The sequence below is a fragment of the Tympanuchus pallidicinctus genome, unplaced genomic scaffold (genome assembly GCF_026119805.1).
Source record: "Tympanuchus pallidicinctus isolate F22 unplaced genomic scaffold, pur_lepc_1.0 scaffold4, whole genome shotgun sequence".
In the NCBI taxonomy this organism is placed as follows: Eukaryota; Metazoa; Chordata; class Aves; order Galliformes; family Phasianidae; genus Tympanuchus; species Tympanuchus pallidicinctus.
The window spans coordinates 25,361,074-25,381,349 of record NW_026294758.1 but is presented as its reverse complement, the minus strand read 5'-3'; the positions used below and the strand labels follow the sequence as shown (position 1 = coordinate 25,381,349).

The 20,276-nt window shown below is 37.0% G+C and overlaps 1 protein-coding gene across 1 annotated transcript in view; it reads left to right on the top strand.

The window, feature by feature from the left end:
* The first annotated feature begins 325 nt into the window (after window positions 1–325).
* WDR36 (WD repeat domain 36) overlaps window positions 326–20,276 on the top strand; it is a 29,052-nt gene continuing 9,101 nt past the window's right edge. Inside the window, exons 1-16 of the mRNA XM_052700996.1 lie at window positions 326–511; window positions 1,312–1,339; window positions 3,213–3,313; window positions 3,784–3,901; window positions 4,722–4,854; window positions 6,470–6,524; window positions 7,361–7,493; window positions 8,896–9,071; window positions 9,641–9,761; window positions 11,698–11,763; window positions 12,673–12,756; window positions 14,219–14,373; window positions 15,502–15,616; window positions 16,864–17,029; window positions 17,290–17,398; window positions 18,119–18,198. Of these exons, the coding sequence (XP_052556956.1) occupies window positions 365–511; window positions 1,312–1,339; window positions 3,213–3,313; window positions 3,784–3,901; window positions 4,722–4,854; window positions 6,470–6,524; window positions 7,361–7,493; window positions 8,896–9,071; window positions 9,641–9,761; window positions 11,698–11,763; window positions 12,673–12,756; window positions 14,219–14,373; window positions 15,502–15,616; window positions 16,864–17,029; window positions 17,290–17,398; window positions 18,119–18,198 (1,787 nt within the window). The 5' untranslated portion in view covers window positions 326–364. The remainder of the gene's footprint in view (window positions 512–1,311; window positions 1,340–3,212; window positions 3,314–3,783; window positions 3,902–4,721; window positions 4,855–6,469; window positions 6,525–7,360; window positions 7,494–8,895; window positions 9,072–9,640; window positions 9,762–11,697; window positions 11,764–12,672; window positions 12,757–14,218; window positions 14,374–15,501; window positions 15,617–16,863; window positions 17,030–17,289; window positions 17,399–18,118; window positions 18,199–20,276) is intronic.

Below are 20,276 nucleotides of genomic sequence, written 5' to 3'. Positions count from 1 at the left end.
GGCGGCGGCGTGACGAGGTGCGGTGCGACGAGCGCAAGGTGCAGGAGGTGATGGCCATGTGGAGGAGCTACATGAACTTGGAATAGACGGACAGGCAGATGTGTGATATGTATTTTTCCACCGGACTCATTATTTATTGTCCGCGGGCCGAACGCTCCCGCAAATCGCGTTAACTTATTGAGGAGCGCCGCGGCCGCGCTGTACGGGTGTGCCATTAAAGCATTTCCACCCCGCACCATGCTGCGCTGCACGCTGTCCCCGCGCCACCGCCGCCGCGGGGGAGCGCCTTGGACGGCGCACGGCCCCGCCGGAAGTGGATTGCGACTTCCGGGCTGCGCATGGCCTGGCGGCCGCGTGCAACAACATGGCGGCGGACCGGGGAGCGTTGTTCGCCGGGTTTCGCGCGCTCGGCCGCTACTCCAGCCACGTCCCGCACGTTCTGCGCTACCACGGCCGACACCGTGAGTTCTACGTGGCCACCGCGGTCGGGCGCAGCGTCCACACCTACAACGTGAGTCGCGCGCGGCCCCCGCGCTGAAGTCGGGGCGGGGGCGGGAGGTGGCAGGCGGCGAGGCCACGCTCGTGGCGGCCGGGGCAGGGGGTTACCCCGTGCCGGGACCTTCGCTGCTGGCGGCACGGCGCAGCTCTGCGCGAATGGAGCACCGCGCCTGAGCGCTGGGGCTGCGGCGATCTGAGAGGCGATCCGATAGCGAAAGAAATGAGTGCAGTTCCATCTTGTAACGTGAAAGCATGTGATGCTGACTTTTTTTTTTTTTTCCCCTTACAAATAACGTATATAAAAATAATAAGAGAGCTGTATTAAGTTATTGCATTTTACAGCATAGCACAAGCTGTGCAGTGCAGATTTTCCTGTGCCTCTGTCAGCTTTTTAGTGTTTGCTTTTGTCAGGCGTCTTCACAGAGCTTGAACCATCAGCATCTCTGAGTGCTGATGATACTCACTGAAGCAAATTCCACGTGAACAGAGTTAAGACTGACAAAATATGGAATGAAGTAGAAGCAGAGATAATGTGAAAACAGGTTTGTTCAGATGCTGCAAGATATCCTGTGTGTGCTTAGCACCATGCACTTTAACTTAGAGTTTGCTGAATGGCTGTCTTTCAGCAACTATTGTCCCTTGCTTTTTGAACTGCTGTCTGCAGATTTTGCCTTAGACGCTATTGTAAACTAAGGGAAATCTATCATTCTTTCTTTTGAGGCATGCAAATTCCTAATCTCGGCTAGGCTAGATTCTAGAGTTTTGAATTTCTGTAGCAAATTCATCACTAAAAATGCCTTTTTCTTGTTACAGGTGAAGAAGCTTGGTATTGTTGCAGTGAGTAAGTATGCACAGATTCTTGTTTTTAGGTGTTTTTTTTTTTGTTTGTTTGTTTTTAATGTAATAGCTGTACCAATTCCCATTTTGAAAGGGCAAAATGATTTATATTTGCTACTATTTTCAGTGAGGAAGTCTCTGAAATACTGAGTGTTAATTTGGAAACAGGATTGCTGTTGCAACTATGGTTTAGTTCTCTTAGGCATATGCCTTGTGAACCTCTTCTCACTGTTTTTCCAAAACCACCTCTAGGCTTTAAAGGAGCAAGCATCAATTAAAGCTGTTATTCTACTCTTCATTGTTTTTATGGCTACTTGAAGGAAAATAATTACTGGATCATAACAGATGACACTGAAAGTCATCACAGTGTTAAGAATGGGATGAGCTGCTGGGGACAAACGACATGAAAGCATAGCTTGACGTAGAATTGGCAGTGGGTGACAGAGCATACACTAGGTGTCAACATATTCATTGCCTTCATCAACAACCTCAGCTTCAGTCTGGCGAGGTGTTGTGGAGTGTTGGCACAGGGCACTGCAAGACGAACAGAGAATGCTGCAGCTGGGTTAGAACAACAAGCCAGGAGCTGATTGCCTGCATGGCACCCTGCTGATAAGTTGCTGGGGTTGTGCTGATGCCAGGCTGAGAGTGGGCCAACAATGCAGGAAACCCAAATAAGATAAACACTGTGCTGAGCTATGGTAGGAAGACAACCAGCAGTTTTGCAAAAGCTGTTGTTGCTCTGTGCTTTGCGATGGTGAGACCACACATAGACTGTGACAGCCAGCTCAGGAATAAGGCATAGGAAGATACATTGAAGTAACTGGATCTGCTTGGTTTGGTGAGGAGATGAATCAAAAGTGGCCTGTTACTGGAAAGGTACTCACAAAGCTGAACTTGTGTGGGTGGTGGTTGACACTGTAACAAGGGGCAACAGCCAGTCTGCAGGTTCAGGCTGGTGATAAGTCAGTATTCCTGACTGAGGGAGAGCTATGATACAACGTAGATAGAGTTTCCCAGAAGTTTTCAAGACTCAGATGGCATAGTTAAAGCTAACTTGATTTAACTGGTGTTGTAATGTGGCTTTGAGAGGAACTGAGTGGGATGGCATCTGAAAAACTTGGCCAGCAGTTAGGTGATTCAGGAACATAAATGCTGTCCTGAAAAGTAGTTTTCCATAAAGTTCTTACGTGGATCTCATAAAAACCAAATATTTTTCATTAATAGCTGAGCTCATAAATGGGACAGTTAACTGTTACATAGGTGGGACCAGATTATAAATTCAGCAGTGAAGACATAATGCTATAAACAAATATACCTTCTGCCTTCAGTGTACAAAATGGTAAAAAATGTTGCACGTTTTCTGAAATCCTTTTTATTAGACTGTACCTTTTAATAGACGATCACATACACTTTCTTGTGAAATGTGATGTTGAAGTACAGAATTGGAGATGTTAAAATATAGAGTAGTGATTGAGAAAATAAATGATCCGCCTCTCTGGTGGGTGGTTGTTGTTCATTGATGTTATGTGGTTGGGGCCCGTTTTCAGGAGCATCTTGGCCTAAGAAGGCTCTACCTTTGCAGGGTACCTGATTTCTGTGACCTGATTGTATCCCTCATCATCATCATGATAAGTAGAATCAGAGCATAGAATCATAGAATAAGTTGGGTTGGAAGGGATCTTTAAGATGATCTAGTTCCAGCCTCCATGCTATAGGCAGGGACACCTTAGCTATCTGAAATAAATGTGTTCTTACAGAAATGCCTATAATAAAGCAGTTTTGTTAGCATGTCACCAAACTAAACAAACACACTGTCAGACTTTATCTTTGGTTGTGAAGGTGAAACCTGTTGAATTTTTCTGTTTGATTTGCAGGCAATGCTTTGCTACAGGACATTACTTGTTTGGCAGCAGACCGAATGTTGATATTTGCTTCATATGGCGATGTTTTCCATGCTATTGCCAGGAACAAAGAGGTTTTTAAGAGTTCACTTATTCATTGATGATACAGTTAGTTTTCTGCAAACTTGTATTTCCATAGCTGTTTGTTACCTTTGCTTTTAAGAAACTGTTTTATCACTCCGAATGTAGAAAATTAAATAGCATAAAATGGAAATTCGTAATAACAGATTTCATGATGGCTGACTGATGTTTTATGTATTAATTGCAATAGTTATTTCTTAAAATTCTATTCATAATTACTGAATTTGAATAAATAAATAAACCATTTAAAGATTATTTAAAATACCTTGCAAACAAACAGCTTTTAACATCAAAGGAAATTTTATATATATGTGTATTCTACTTAAAGTTGTGTGGCCTTTCCATCTATTTTATTTAAGTTTGTACTCATGCTCATGTGTATCAACCATCCTTAACCATTGTGCTAACGTTGTATGCTACCTGAACGTTTTATACTGAAAACCTCCCTGTTAAAAATTTTTAGGTAGTGCATACCTATGAAGGTCACAAGGCAAGAATACACCTTCTGCAGCCTTTTGGTGATCACATTATCTCTGTGGATATTGCTAATGTTCTTATTGTTTGGGATATACAGTCAGAAGGTGAGAGACAATTTTTATTATTGTTACTAAGCTATGGTATAACACTGTTAAACTTTCAGTAATTAAAAAAGAGGAATGTGCGTGTTAGGAAGTAGATTATTCAAAAAAGAAAAAAATTCTTAAATGATGTCGTAACTAAAAGTAATTTTTAGAGTAATTTTTCATTGCTTGGTTCTGCACCACGTGTAGGTTGTCTTTAACATTCCGTAGAAGTGAAATGTGCTTTACAGAAATAACACATTAGTGGTACCTTTTTGGTTAAAGACTTTGGGTACATCTCAGAACCATCTCAGAAATCCTATAATTCCTTGATGTTTATCAGTCTGGATGAGGGTTAATTCTCATAAACAATCTTACAGTTGTGTCAGCATCTTCTCATGCCATTGAATAGTGTCTTATGGAATCCTGCTTCAGTGGCCTGAAATTTTTATCTTTAGGAAGTACTATCAGAATGGCTGCAAACTGCCTTTAGTGATTTGAAGTTGCTATAACAAATAGAAGGTATGCTAATGAAAAGAGGTGTTTTGCTCAGGCAGGAGCCTGAATCCTTTGGAAAGATATAAATCACTACAGTATTGCCAACCTTGTTGTGCTAGGTAGTCTTATAAGTAAAAAATTTATGTTGAAGCCAGCAGATGCTATGAAGTAAACAAGCCTAGCGTGTCCTGTTATGCATTAGCTAATCCTTTAATGCAAGAAACACCAGTTATGTGGTTTATGTAAACTTTCTTCCGCTTTTTACATTTGCTGGGGGATACCAAGCTACAGGTTTGTGGGGTTAGCCACAATACCATTGTTTCTTTTTTTTTTTTCTTTGCAGAGGAGTATCTTCAAGTGGTTTTTGATAAGGCCACTTTTGCAGTTTCTACAATTCTGCATCCAAGCACCTATTTGAATAAAATTCTCCTTGGGAGTGAACAAGGTGGCTTGCAGCTGTGGAATATAAGATCCAAGTAAGATTCTTAGTATCTTAGTTATACTTCATGCTCCAAGCAGTTTTGGATACAGCAAATATTTTTAAGTGTGGTAGCTTTTGAGGATGGAATATTTTACTGAATTCTTTGGCGTCAGTTTTCACTTGGTCTGTCTCCAGGAACAGAGAATGTTGCTTCTCCCTGCATGCTGGTATCTTTCATACTACGTGTTATTTACTGTCTCTGCAGAATGTCAGGGGTTGTTCAGGAATCTTTTTTATTAACTTTTTTTTTTTTTTTTTTTTAATTTCTTGGAATCACATACCTTTCCCATGAAAATAGTTGAAAGAATAGTAAATGCATGTCCAGGCTTCCTGCCTCCATTTGGTTGGTGCTGCTCCAAGGAGCTGCTGGCGTGTAGTGTGGAGGCGATTAGCATTTGATCAGTAGACTTAAGAAAGAGTTGTGTAGGCATGTAGTTGTCTCTGAACATGTCCCAGTTGAACACTGTCCAGATGACAGTATATCATGTTTACTATGATCAACTGCTTTCTCACTCATGGAGCTTAACTTTTGCTGTATATTAATATATGTACTGCAAATAGGTGTTTATTCAGATTGCATGGTTGAATTTTTTATTTCTGTACCTGCTGTGTACTTTCTGTGAAAGTTAAGTTTTTCTTTTCCCCTCCCGTTCTGATGTTTCAGAAGCGTGTGCTGTGAAAATGGGGAAGTAGAAATAATCTAGAGAGTATAGAGAAGTAAATGTTTCTACTCGTGTTACTTTTGTGTCTCTTTAATGCAAGTCACAGCCTGTAGGGTGCAATATATCACAGATGTTAAAAAACCTTGATTAAATGTCTTGGTTTCTTGCTTTGCTATTTAAGAATTTACATAACTCTTACTGTCCTTTAGGCAACTTTGCTGTATTAAGCAATTTCTATTTTCCATTGTTTGTTCCCTCCAGAGATTATTTTGTGGATACATATTGGCACAATTAGATAAAGGCTAAACTTGTAGAAGTGAGAGGAAGCTTTGGTAGTCTCCAGCAAGAAAGAAAAGAAAGAGAAGGATAGATGCCTGCTAGCAGTCTTTTAAGAATGACTAACTTGGTGGTAGAGGAATAATTTTTCGCTTGTGTCTGTTCTGAAATATTGCCTTGATTAATTCACATTAAGTGCCGTATGGCTACCTTGGTTGTCTTTTCTCTCAATAATATAAATAGTAACACAGCAACAATGTTGGTATACCTTTACTATAAATACAAGTTACTTTGCGGAGGTGTTACTCTGCAAGTAAATGATTTGTTTTTTATTTAGAAGCTGACTTTGCTTTGTGTGTTGATAGGAGTTTTGAAGATGTGTGTTTAAAGCAGAATAGTGAGGGAAACAACTAACAACAAATGAGTCTTCCTCTTTATTCTTGTTACCTAATTATGTAATCTTTGAAATATTAATGCAGGTTTTTTTTTCAAATTGAAATTACTTGAGGTTTTATTCTGAAACATAATTATTACTATTTTTTTCTTCTAAGAGGCATTTAAGAGCAAAAAAACTTACATACTTGTTTGTGTAAATGCATGAAAAACATTCATCTTAACGTGAAAAATCCTGAAAAGTTAGTTGATTAATTTTTGGTTTTGTTTGTTTTCCAGCAAACTCTTGTACTCGTTTCCAGGATGGGGCTTGGGGATTACAGCTCTCGCACAAGTTAGTATTTTTTTCATCTTACTTTCTTATGTAACTGTTCAAGAATAGGAAGCAAAATGCTGTAGTTTAAAATGGAAATAATATCTGTTCTTTTCAAGACATGCTAGTAACACCCTACAGCATATCAGGCAATACGAGGCAAGATACTGTAGTTTAAAATAGCATCAATGAAAATAATTTTCAAGATGTACAAATAACCCTCTATTAGATACTGAAGAGAGGTAGATTTGAAGGCTAGTCCTAGCTCTGTCGTGTTCAGCATCTTGCATGTTTTTGGCTCATCGCTTTTGTAGACTTTATTCACTGAATTACATAATGAGTTCTCCAACAAAAAGACAAACAAGGTGTTCACAAGGCACCAGAGCATTGTGTTATTTCCATGACACTGGTAGTTTCTTGCTACTTAAATATTTTCACATCACAAATAGTAGTAAGTTGTAGATTTTGTTGATTCAGGCAAAGATTTTCTAATTGCTTTATTTTTCCAGATATAGAAATGAATTTGAAATTACTAGTAGTATTTAAAGCTTTGCTAACACCTCTGAAAATGATCTGTGTTGGTCTTGTGTGAAACTTCTGAATGTATATCTGTGACTATATATACATACCGATCTTCCAAAATTAGTGGAAACTTGAAATATTTTTCTAAGGAATCAAAACTTCTGAAAATGTAACTGTTCTATTCAGTGAAGAGCAGATGTGAAATCCTCCATCTCTCTTCGTATTAGATGCTTAATAGGGTTTCTCCTGCAGAAGATGCCTTTACTGTTTGTTCTGGTACTGATACTTACAGGGTGCTTGCAAGCTTTTTCAGTTTTCTTTCAATATTTCCACAGGCCCCAGCAGTAGATATTATTGCAGTCGGTCTTGTATCTGGTCATATCATTATACATAACATTAAGTTTGATGAAACTCTTATGAAATTCCAACAAGACTGGGGCCCCATCACAGCAATATCTTTTCGTACAGGTAAGTCTTTTTAAAGTGCGTGAAACAGCACTAAAACTAAATGGAATTTGGGAAAATGTTTTAAACAAGCATTTCAGAAACAAAGTTTGGAATGAGAGTGTTCGTTTCAAAGGCTGAAGATAAGTACACACTTTCTTATGTACTGCACTGGAGGCATGACAGGTGGTACTCTTTTTTTAGTAAAAAGTAAACTGTTTTTTAATGTTCCAAGAGCTATCGTAGTACACAGCTGTTGGAGTTACTGCAGAATGATCAGTATGCTGTGAGTGTATAAACTTAATTCTCAGAAGCATCTTCTCTGTGAACGTGCATTAAAATGTTAGTACTTGAATGACTAATGAATGGATGTTTCTGCTGAATATATTTGCAGCTTTTTTTTTGTCTTGTAAATACCCAAGCCAGTTACAGCAGTGTCGTTTACTGCCTACAGAACCTATGATACTGAGTCTAGTCTCTCATTTGAACAGAGAAATACGTAAATCTTAACAATGTGAGCTTTGATACAGAGCCTATATTTGTGTATAAATATAACCTGGTTCTTTTGAATTCACATGACGTTTCAGTCTTTGAGTAAAGTACTCTTCATTTAAATCAAAATGAACTTGCAAAATTTCCATTTTGGAGAATGAAGCGCAACCACAAAAAGAAGACTCTAGGCCTGTTTTAGCTGTCCATGGATGTGACTATGGATTAGAAACTGTCTTTTGTTGAAGATGAAAGTTTGGTTACTAACCATGCAGGATATAGAGGGTTTTTTTTTTCTTTTTTTTCTTTTTTTTTTTTTTTTGCATTGACATGAACTAGTTGAATATTTGTGGAACTTAGTGTTATGAGTTAGTTTCGTTGGTATTAGGCAGGAAGAAGAAGTATAACAAGAATTAGAAATATTGTGAAATCATAATTTTACTTCGAATGCTTGAATAAAGATGTTGTCAACTTCGGGAATTCATTTTTGAAGCTGTTGAGCAAACAAACTTAATAGGTTTTTTTTTTAAAAAAAAAAAAAAAGGCTGTCAACTTAAGGTAATACAGTGGCTATCAGATTCTGAAGTTTTGTGAAGGTTTGAAGAAGAAACTGGGGTATAGAACGACTTAAGTGAATTTAAGACCTTTCGTGCTTTCAAAGAAAACTACTAGCCTTGCCTAATGAACTTGAATATGTTTGGTTCTATCTGATATGAAAAAATCCTGCTTCTATTACAAGTGACCTTCATTTATTTTCTGTTTGAAATATTACAAATACTTCAGTTAAAACACCTTTTTAGAGCTAGCATGAGAATTACTGGTTTCTTGTGATTGTAGCCTTTTTCTGCATCAGTTTTAATATGTGAGAAGTAAGTAGGGACCTGATGACCTGAAAGTCAAAAAACAAACACAAAAATTTGATTTTTTTTCTGAGCAGATGGACACCCAGTAATGGCAGCTGGTAGCCCAGTTGGTCACATAGCTTTGTGGGATCTAGAAGAGAAGAAACTGATGAGTCAAATGCGAAATGCACATTCCACAGCAGTAGCTGGTATGTCATTTGTCCCTGGAGAACCACTTCTTATTACTAATGGCGCTGATAATGCTATAAGGGTAAGTGGTGCTAATGGCTGCTGTCTGATGATGTCTTTTGTTTTCTTTTGATCCTGCAGTCCTCTAAAGTGTTGATATGTACCCTAGATTGAAGTAGTAACTTTCAAGAGATATAAATACAGCAAAGCTCAAATGACTGACGTTGCTGGCTCTCAGCTGATTTGTTAGTCTGAGGTTTTGTTGCCTTATCATTTGTCATTTATTGCTTTATGGCAATCTTGAAGAATAAGACTTTGTATCCATGCTTCCTAAACCACAATTTATATCCTGAAATACTAACTTAAATCTTAATCTGTTGTAGTTTTTATTAGCATTCTGGCTCATTAGCTGTTGCAGTTGCTAGATGTCATTTTGTTCCTTGCTTTCTTTGATCTGGTAGATTGTCATATGACCAGTGGGCAGCAATCAGCTGCTGCATTGCAGTCCTCCAGAGTTTTGGTGTCGGACGTGAATGCCAGTATGTGGAGTTTGCTCAGCTTCCAGCTTACCCTCTCTCACTTCCAGGGAGCGTAGTTGTTGGCACTGCAGTATTTATCATCTTAATTTTTCTGCTTTCTGTGGGGAGGCAGGTGTGGATTTTTGATGGACCCGGTGGTACCGGACGTGTACTGAGAAGCCGAATGGGACATAGTGCACCACCAACAAAAATCAGATACCATGGGCAAAATGGAGAGCAAATCCTTAGTGCAGGTATGAATTCTAATTCTTATTCAGTCTGATTTCCTGTTGTGATGAAGGCACACAGCCTACCAAGGTTTGTTTTATTAACGTAAAAGAACTGTGTGTTACCCATGAGATAAGTTATGAAATATAGAAAGTGATTAGTGAGTGGAGATAGAGTTGTTACTGCATTAGACTATTCCACAGTTTCCCTTAAGGAGCATGCAGTGGTGTTTGGGCTGAAAAGTAGTTATAAGCAGTTGAGGCTGTTTTTATTGTCTGCGTTTATGTGTTTAACGAATAAAACCTTCATTTTTGTCTTAGAATCTATCAGCTAGTCAAAGTGAAAACCACTTAACAACTTTGTCAATTCTGTTGACAGAAAAAAGTAGACATCATCATTTATTTAGTAATTCGCAGGAGCCAGTCTACTTTTCCCACTAGTTTAGCAGGATTTGTGGATTATGATTTCTTAGTAATTTGTTACAGCTTAGTTTTATGTGTGGTATGTCTCCCCAAGTTTTATGTGTAATATGTCTTCCCAAGATCACTTGATACCAATATTTTGATCTGTGAGTGCGTAAGTTTCCTTAGAAACCAGTGTATTTAAAAATAAGTTAATAGACTGCTACAGAAATTAAGTACTAGCTCAGAATGCTTGGTGGCCAAGAACACTACCACAATGGCATAACAGAAACTTAATGTAATCTTTAATTATGCTGATGTGATTAGATTGCCTACATGAGCAACATTTGAAAACATGACATTTTTATTTTAATATGGCTCAGCAGTACATTGATTATACCACTTTTGGCCCTACCCTGTAAGGGAGGCATGAACATATTTGGAAAAACTCCAGCATATGGTCATGAAGGTGCTCAGTGGAAAGCTCCTCTGAGCAGAGTGTGAATGAGCAGGGATTGTTTGTTTTAAATCTCTTCTCTAGAATGGGCTTCCCTCTGAGTAAACTTCATAAAATTTCACTGCTGTCTGTGCCTTCATCCTGCTTGATGTGGCTCTGAGTTCCTGCTATGTCTGTCCTGCCTCCCTGTCTGAAAAATCTTGTTTCTTAGCACTGTCCTGTCTCTGAATGTGGATTTCTCTGCCTTATGGAGGCTTTTTATTACACCATTTATGATACATGAGCAAAGGTGTTTGAGTTCTAATAGTTACTCCATTGTCTTTCAGATTCCTTAAGTATAAATTACTGTGAATAATTTTCTTTCCTAGTAATAGTGTTTTCTGATTATTCTGACCTTCAAATAAAGTGCAGTTTATTTTACATGTTGTACAATTACATTTTCTGTTAGTTTCTGATTCTGTCTTGTCCATATCTGCCCCATATAGCGTTTTGTTCTATTTGCCAGATCCATATTTGTCTTCCGTACCTTTATGAAATTGAATTACTCAAAGTTCTGTGAATACTGATGACTGCCTAGAGGCATTATTGTGCTTGTTTGCTGGGAGATGGAGAGCTGTGCCTTTACCATTTTTTATTTTGATTAATTTACTGACTCGCTTAGGTGCAGTTCTTAACCAAATGCGGAATATCTTGGGTAGAGAAAGAAGGGGTAAAGAAAGGAATATTGGTGGTGGTGGGACTAGCATAAGGTTATGGGAGACTTTGGAAGTATTTGAAGAACAGAACAGTATTTATATGGTAGTAATGATAGAAAATATGCAACATTTTGATTTTGTGAGGGATAAAGTGGGGATATTGTAGGAGTTAAACACAGAGAAGATTTTTTAAAAAAATTCTGCCTATGATACAAAGTATTAGGATATAGACCATAGAAAACTGTGTTTAATTTGTTACAGTACTTATATTTTTTTCTCAGATAAGAATGTTTGATAAATTACTTTGGGTTTCTGAGAATTTATCTTCTGCTTTTCTCATTCATCTGGCTTATGAGTGAATAGAAGGTTGAGTTTTGCACTTCAGTGTTTTCTGCTAATATTTTGTCAGGTCAAGATGGAACATTGCAGTCTTTTTCAACAGTGCATGAAAGATTCAATAAAAGTTTAGGACGTGGTAAGTGTTTCAATCAAAATACAAATATTGTTGAAAAAACCTGAAAAGTATTTATGTAAACAGATGCGTTTTCACTTTAACAATAGCATGAAAACCATTTATTAAACTCAGTCCTTCCTGATAAAGTATGTTGTCAGAAGTGTTTGGCTGATGAAAAGTAATTTATGTAACCTCAAAGTGCAAATTATATCACTGTGGGAAATGTTGGTATGATTTTTGTATTAAAAATAAATAAATCATCCAGATGCAGATATTTATCATGCATAATTTTAACTTCTTTTCTCTTACTTGAGTTTTGTTTGGTAGGCTAAATTAATGCAGTTAATTTGGATTTATTGTCTTCATTTTCTTTGATTCACTGGAGAGTTTTGTTTAAAAAAAAAAAAAAACAACCGCATCTTTGTATGCTGTGTTGCTTAAGGGCCACATTTTCATTTTTCTCATGGAGGGAGGCTAAGATAATTCTTTTAAATATCTGTGTATGGAATTGTGTGTATCTAAATAGGCATGATTAATTGTTATTTATATCTTCTGGGGATGAATTTGGAATTTTTGAGTGTGGCTGTTCAAATAGGTGAATGTTTGCATTGCTTGATGTAGTCTAGTCCTGTTAACATCACACATTTAGTTGTGATGGTGGATCTCTGCCTTGGGATGTCAGTACAAGATCCTGGAACAAATTATTTGAGTACTGCATCTTTGAATATATTAATGGAGTGATTAGCTCAGTATTTTATGAAATTTGACAGACGCTCTGTTAGAATCTTCAGACCTTACTGAACACCAGTGCTTGTTGAAAGCCAAATTTTTCAAAGTTTAATAGGAACTTTACATGTAGTAAATAAACTACTTTTAATCTCTATTCTAAGACCTAGCCATGAAACTGAGACACTCACTTACTTTTTTAAGGTTCAATTAACAAAAAGAAATCAAAAAAGAAGGGTCTTCAGCATGATACAATGGCACTTCCACCAATTACAGCCTTTGCTTCAGGTAAGTAGTCTGAGATATGTGTCAGCTCATCACATCTTTAATCTTTTAACCCTCAAGCCACAAAATGTATTGAAAGCTTGTGCTGCATCAAGATGAAATCATTGAGACCGCGGCTCTTCTTGAGCTATGGAGTACAATTCAGAATTGTATGTTATCTCGTAAACTCTTCTTACATTTTGAAACAGCAGTATATTTTAAATGTCTCCAATTTAACCAGCTATTGTCTTGAAAATTTCCAACATGAGAGCCAAAATCTTATGGCACCCATGTTACTCTTGGCTGGTGAACAAGCACTTAGGGAAGTGAAGATCTTTGTCAGATAAGGAAACTTTGGTTGCAACAGTTGATTTATGATCTCCTAGTTTGTGTATTTGAGTCACTGTTCAAAGGCAAATTTCAGTTACTCAGTTTATTTGAACTTGAGCAAGTCTATCATTTAGAAGCAAAATCATGGTTATCTGTGCCTTATCAAAGAGGTTTTTCTTTAAATGAAAATTGTCCTCTTTGTATTTTTGTCTTAAAGACAGCCGTTCCATCTTCCAACTATGGTTCAGTGTTTCCTATGCTGAAAGATTTGGACTTATTATATCACGTAGCCCTTCTGTCAATATAGTATTTATATTTGGTAGAATTCAGTGATGCTTGTAGAGTTACATCTATAAAATGCTTGCTTTTTTTTTTTTTAAATGAATATTAAGTCTTCTGCTTGATTAATTTAAAGAAAAACTACCGTAGGTATGTCTGCAGACATCAAACATTGATAGAAGTACATTCTAGATAGAGTTGCTCCTTTTTTACTATATTGGCTGTGCTGGTGTATATCAGTTTGTTTCTGGTTGCTTTACTTTTTAAAGGTGTAGAATTACCGGTTTCAAGATCTGAACCTTTTTCATGTTTTCATTTATTAATTACAAAAGAAGGTGCAAAGTTGCTCATTAATTAGAACCCTGCATGACTGATCATATTTAGATTTAAAGTTTTATTACTAAGCTTTAGAGGAAAGGTTTTCCTGCAAATGCAGAAAAAGCTGCTATGTAGAACAGGTGTAGTTCTTAAAAACTGCTCTAGGTGGTTAAACTAGTAGCTATGGAAATGTGTACAGCTTGAACAGCTGAATTAAACTAAGCTTAAATATGCTTTTCAAACCACAGAGACTCAAATATACAAAGACTTGAAATGTAGCACATGAAAAAAATGTTTGTGGTTTTGTTAGCCTTTCAGTTACAATGAACTGTAACTGTGAACAATGAAATGTAACACAGTTACAAAGTGAACAACTTTGCTTTGGTGGTTTTTTGTTTTTGTTTTTTTTTTCCTGAATAACCCCTTGGTCATCCAGCAAGAAAACTGAAGTTTATACTGCTTTGTGTAAGAGCATTTCAAAATACTGTGTCTTATATCAGAAAAAGGTTATTTGACTTCAGAGTGATTGTTTCTAAAATGAATGTGTATTGTGTTGCAGAGGTGGCTCATCAGAATGACTGGGATGGTATTGTTGCTTGTCATCAAGGGTATATAACCTGTACAACCTGGAACTATCAGAAAACTTCTATGGGAACTCATAAACTGAGGCCAGAAGAATTTAGCAAAAACAAGCCTATTGATATATATGCAACAGTAAGTTTATTAGTTAATTTAGGATACTGTCAGCATTACAGTGCTATTTTGAATTGTTTGTAGAGAAGCAGTATTTATAATGAAAAGGCACTTATCTGGAGTGTTTTAGTTACTTTTCAGAGTTGTTTATGATGGCTGCCTTAGGGTGTCTTACTGTTTTGTAACATTAAGAGAAATATGCATCTTTTTTTCCTTACACATACAGGTTAATTGCACGTTTTATCTTTGAATTCAGACGGATTGGTGATTGATGTTTACCTTTAATTTCTCAAACTGACTTAGATTCAACTGTACATCAATAATTATATGCTTGTGCTGTATATTATTAAACTGAAGGGAAATTGCTGAAAATGTGGTGTGTTTTCCTGACAGTATGGAAAAATTTATTTTCAAGTTGCAAACAGGTTATTTTCTTTAAAATGCTTTGGAACTTGAGCATGACCGCAATGAAAGTCAAGCAGTCAATAAAATACACTCAAATGGTTGCTAAGGATTTATGAGTTTGCAATGCAAGTAGTTACTGTAGCACATATAACTCATTTGCTTTGCACCCAGACTACTTGTTTATCTTGTTTTCTTTTTGTGACCTTACACTTAGGAGTTAAGTGGTGGAGGAGTTCAGCTGTAAATACCTACTTTCTCTTAATCAGATCTCTTTTAATAGAGGTTAGACCTTATTGTTTCTCTGTTTCTTACAACTTAAATTCTATGTACTTATGCTTTTTCGGGCTACCATTGTCAAGGCTGATGTTGAAGTAGTGGCAGCAGGTGTGCTTTATGGTAGTTACTGAGCTGCACGCAGTTGCTCATTTAGGCTGCAGCTTGGATGTTATTACATATGACTTCTGCAAAAACAGATGTAACTAAGTCATTATTTCGTTATCTTTTATAGGTATGAACCATCTCATTTATTACTTGTTACGAATTTGCTTCTTTTAAGATCTCTTCTGTCTACTTTTTCAAGAGGTTTATTCCATGCAGTTTTCTTTGAAGTCTAATAAAAATTATACTAACATTCCTAATATATTTTGTTAACATTCCTAATAGTTTTCCTAATTCTGCAGTTTAAGAATTATTTTCATAGGCATTTTTATTCCCTATTGATATTATTTTTATTCCCTTTGAAAGGCTGTTGATATTACCACCTGTGGGAACTTTGCTGTAATTGGGATGTCAACAGGACAAGTGGATGTGTATAACATGCAGTCTGGCATTCACAGAGGGCGCTATGGCAGAGAAAGAGGTATGAATTTCTTAAAACTGAATCTTAATGGAGTAGCAACAACTTTGAGTTCTGTGTAAGTAGTCAAGCACACCTGAGTTGAACTTGAGAATCTGTTCTATTTCTGTAAGTAACCTATGCTGTTCTCTTTTGTACTATAATTGGAAGTAATTTGAGTCCACTTATTCAGAGCATGATCCCTGCTGGTTTTGATATGTATGTCTGTTTGGTTTTAGTCTATACAATTACCAGAATGCTTAGCATTAAAATGAGACCCTGGGTCGTAGATATCTTTGAAATACTCACATCTCTAGAATTGGCTTCTTGTTAGCCAGATACATCTCACAAAACATGAAATGTTTTCTGCTTAAAAATGAAAAGATACTTTACACAAGAAATAGAAATCCTAAGGAATTCCAGTTCTTTGCATGTGCTGGTATTTAAATATCCAGCTGCAAACTTAGGGCTTTGTGGGTGATGGTATTCATCTCCTTTTAACATTGCTTATGTAGGTATTCCATATCATGGTATGTTTGCTGCTGTTTCATAAATCTGAAATGTGTATTGGTGCCTTTATAGTCTGACGTTTTTGTTTGTAGAAATAAAGAGGGAATCCCAGTGAGTCCTCAAAGCTTGCTGGGCTTTTTGAAAGCTGTCTAGTTTAAGAAACCTGAAGTTATCTCTTACAGTAGCGGGATGAAAAAGTAAGCCCTAGACAGAGATTAAGAGAAGGTTGGTAAGGAGTTATGCATTGTCTCTACACTGTAGTATCAAGTTCCTTGTGGAGGAAAAAAAAAAAAAAACAAAAAACCAAAAACAAAAAAAACCAAAAAGAACATACTTTGTGCAAGATCTGAAGCAGTAAATTCTGAGTAAGAGTAGTAGTCTCCATAAGTGACAGAAAAAAGATCTTCAAACTTAACGTTAAAAAAAGCTCCCCAACTGAAAGCAGAAATTAAAGTTAATCTTCAGGTTCAGCTGTATGCACCTTTTGTTTTGTGGTTTGAATTAAATTATGTTCCGCCTGGGTGTTAACTTGAAAATCAGTTAATTTTGCATATTTTGCGTATTTGGTTTCTGTACTAATTAAAAAAAAAAAAATAATGAAACTCAACTGGTCTTATCAGGTCACTTTAGACTCTTTGGTCACATTTTACAGCTCATTTAGTGTAGCTAGGCTAGGCAACGCCATGCAGAACAGTTAGCATTATACTGGTTTCTAAATTGTATTTAATTTTGAGACAAAACTCTTTTCTCTTGCTTTCCAGCTCATGAGGGGCCTATTAGAGGGGTAGCAGTGGATGGATTAAACCAGTTGACAATCACAGCTGGAAGTGATGGATTAATTAAATTTTGGAAATTCAAAGCTAAAGATCTAGTTCACTCTACTGATCTTTCTTCTTCTCCAAGTGGAATTCTGCTTCACAGAGATAGGTAAGAAAATAAAGCTGTTTTATACTGTTTGCTATAGATGAATTCTAGGTGACAAGTATTGTAATGGAGATTGCATTTTTGGTGCTTGAAATACAACAGGCTGCTGGTTGTACAAATCATATTGCTAGACTGAAGAAGTCTGTGTTATCCTGTTTTTCTCTAGATTAATTCAGGATAAAGATATCCTGAAGTGAGGTTAGTAAGTTGTTTTCATTTATCTCTAAATATTCACTGACATATATGCTATTTATTCTTGGTAGTGGCATTCTGGGAATTGCCTTAGATGACTTCAGCATTAGTGTTTTGGATATAGAAACCTGGAAGATTGTCAGGAAGTTCTCAGGACACCACGGACGTATTAATGACATGGTAATTTTTAACTCATTTTCTGCAGTAAGTTATGTGTATATATATAAATACCTTATTCATTCTAAAGGCAGAGTTTTCTTTGCAAATATTCAGTCACCAAGTATTGTATTCAGCAGTGAACGGTAAAACTGTATTATAGCAGTTTTGATGATGATCTTTTTCATGTTAAAATGTGTTGTTCAAATGGATGTGTCTTTTTAGGGTACCTTGGTATTTTATTATAACTTTACAAGAAGCTAATTTGGAATTTAACAAAATAAAGCACCAGCAAATAGTGAAAGTCAAGTTGAGGTGTAGAATTCAGCTAGTCTTGAAGTATACATGTAGAAAAGATGACCCAGGTAAATACATGGTGTAAACAGATCTGAGGTTATACTACGCACTGATGCTTCCTTATTTTATGATTTATGTAGTTGTGGTTTGCAATGTTCACTAAGATACCCTGTTGTTAGTGTCTGATTTAATTCTTCATGTTAGGAAGTGAGTATTTGATTTCTTCAATTTTATGCTACGTTGTTTAAAAGTGGGGTACAAAATACTTAAAGACATATGGAACAGGTCAGTATATTTAAACCTATTGTGAAATAGTTTCTATTTTTGTTCTTTTCACTCTTTAATAAGGTGTTGTCAATTTTGTTTTATGGCCAGATCATTTCATCATGATCCATGAAAGTCATCTAAAACAAAGCTGTGGCATTAAAATTGAGTATTTTATTTTAGACTTTCAGTCCTGATGGTCGTTGGCTAATAACTTCATCAATGGACTGTACTATTAAGACTTGGGACCTTCCCTCTGGATGGTGAGTTGGTTGAAAAAGCTCTAGCAACAAATGGTGTGAACTCCCTTCTGTCTTCTGAGTGGCAAAAAACCTTCCAGCTTGATTATCTGTCACCAAACTGTACTTTCTGATATTCAAAGTTTTGTTCAGTTACCTTGATGAGTGAGCAGCAAATACAGTAACGTGCTGTTCACAGTCATCACAGTCGTAGTAACAGGAAGTAGTCCATCTGCATGTCAGGAACCTGATAGCCAAAATGTAACCACTGTTATTTTCCCAACAAATGTTCAAGTGACTGAAATCACTTGTGAGGACCAGGTTTTGTGCCTTTTTCAGGGAATGCAGTATAACCAGTGTCTTTAAGATCTGATTATGAAATTAAGAGTTTTCATGTAAGCGTAAAAAAAAGTATGAATGTCTTTGTCCCAAAACAGTTATACATTCAAAATAGCAAGAGACTACTAAGGTGAATTACTTCCATTATGCTGAAGTATTAATCCAGTTTGTTTTTTGAACTGAAGCCTGTTCTTAATTAGGTTCATTTTAAAAACATGTAAGTTTTACTTCAGAAATTCTAGTCAAGCAGAGGTCTAGATACGACATGATATTCCCTGTTGTTTTTTTGTTTGGTTGCTGGTTGGTTTTTTGGTTTTTTTTTTGTTTTGTTTTGTTTTTTGTTGTTGTTTTTGTTCGCTTGCTTGTTTTCAGAATTATAAGAAAATGTTTTGTAGGCTGAGGAATTTATTGAAAAGGAGCAACAGCTCTTAATAAAGATCTTCAACTCAACCAGGGCATGATTGCTACAGCCCAGCCTACCTCCAATCTTAATGAGCTCATCTGCATTGGTGAGCACCAGTTTCAGTAACATTTCTGTGGTTGGTCTGTCTGACATCTGGACCAGGAATTTGTCCTCAGTGGACTCCAGGAGACTTGTGGATTGTTTACAGACTTCCAGTTGCTTTCCTAGCAGATGGAAATGCTTTCCTAGCAGGTGGTTGAAATACCCCATCAGATAAGAGCCTGCAAGCATAATGATTCTTGTATCTGAGGCCAGAAGACCTTGTCAACAGGCTCCCTTAAATCTGGTGGCCTGAAGTAGACCTTGACAACCAGACATTCTTAATTTTTACCAGCAAGCTTTCAGCCTGTTTGTGGCTGTTTCTCAGAGGCAGTCCTTTGCCATTGGTCACATTTCGGGGGCAGCTCACCTGCCTATCTCTTCTAAAAGCTCATAGCCTTCAACTGAAGTATTTCAGTTTTTTGGCCGATCTCACCATGTCTCTGTGACAGCAATTAGGTCATAGTGATCTGATTGCACTACAACTCCTTGTACTTGTTTTCCATGTGTGTGCATTGGTGTAGTGGCACTTTAGCTGGGCTATTGGCAGTGTTACGTTCTTGGAGGAGCCCTCTTTGGAACAATTTTCTCCATGCTATTTCTTAAATTGACAGTTCTCCGGCTCTTCCATCAGTCAGAAGTGCATCCCCTTCCCCCATTAAACTCTAGTTCTGCTGATGAGTCCATCCAGTCTGCTACTCTTGTCCCACCTGGTCAATTGCATCCTATCTGACATCAGCATGCCCAGTCTCTCAAAGGTGCAACTGAGATCGTAGATCCCAAAGCCCTAAGCGTGGCATCATCCATGCTGCCGTTCACCTGATCTATTCACATCCTTTTTCATGGGTCCAAGTGTCTGTCAGTGAACACATTCAAGTACTTTGTGTAGTTTGAAGTAACTGAAAATGACATTGTGAAAAGTGACAAACCTTGCAGTGAACATGAATTTGTATGGAAGTCCTACTAGGATGTGTGTCATCCAGTAGTTGCAGCAATGGTTAGAACTCAAAAGTGACTTGTTGCAATAGTTGCACACGTCTGAATATTTTAACTTCCTTCTTATGTGATTTCTTTTTTTTTCTTTCCATTTTTCTGCAGTAGTAAAAGGAGTGATCAGGGAATGGTATAAATTATGATAAATTATGATAATGTCAAGAGAAAAAATACTGCAGGAAGTTGTTCATTTTTTACTTGAGGGACATTAGACCTCCAAGTTAATCAAGTGCATGTGATGTATTTGTATAGAATGGAAGAAGTAACA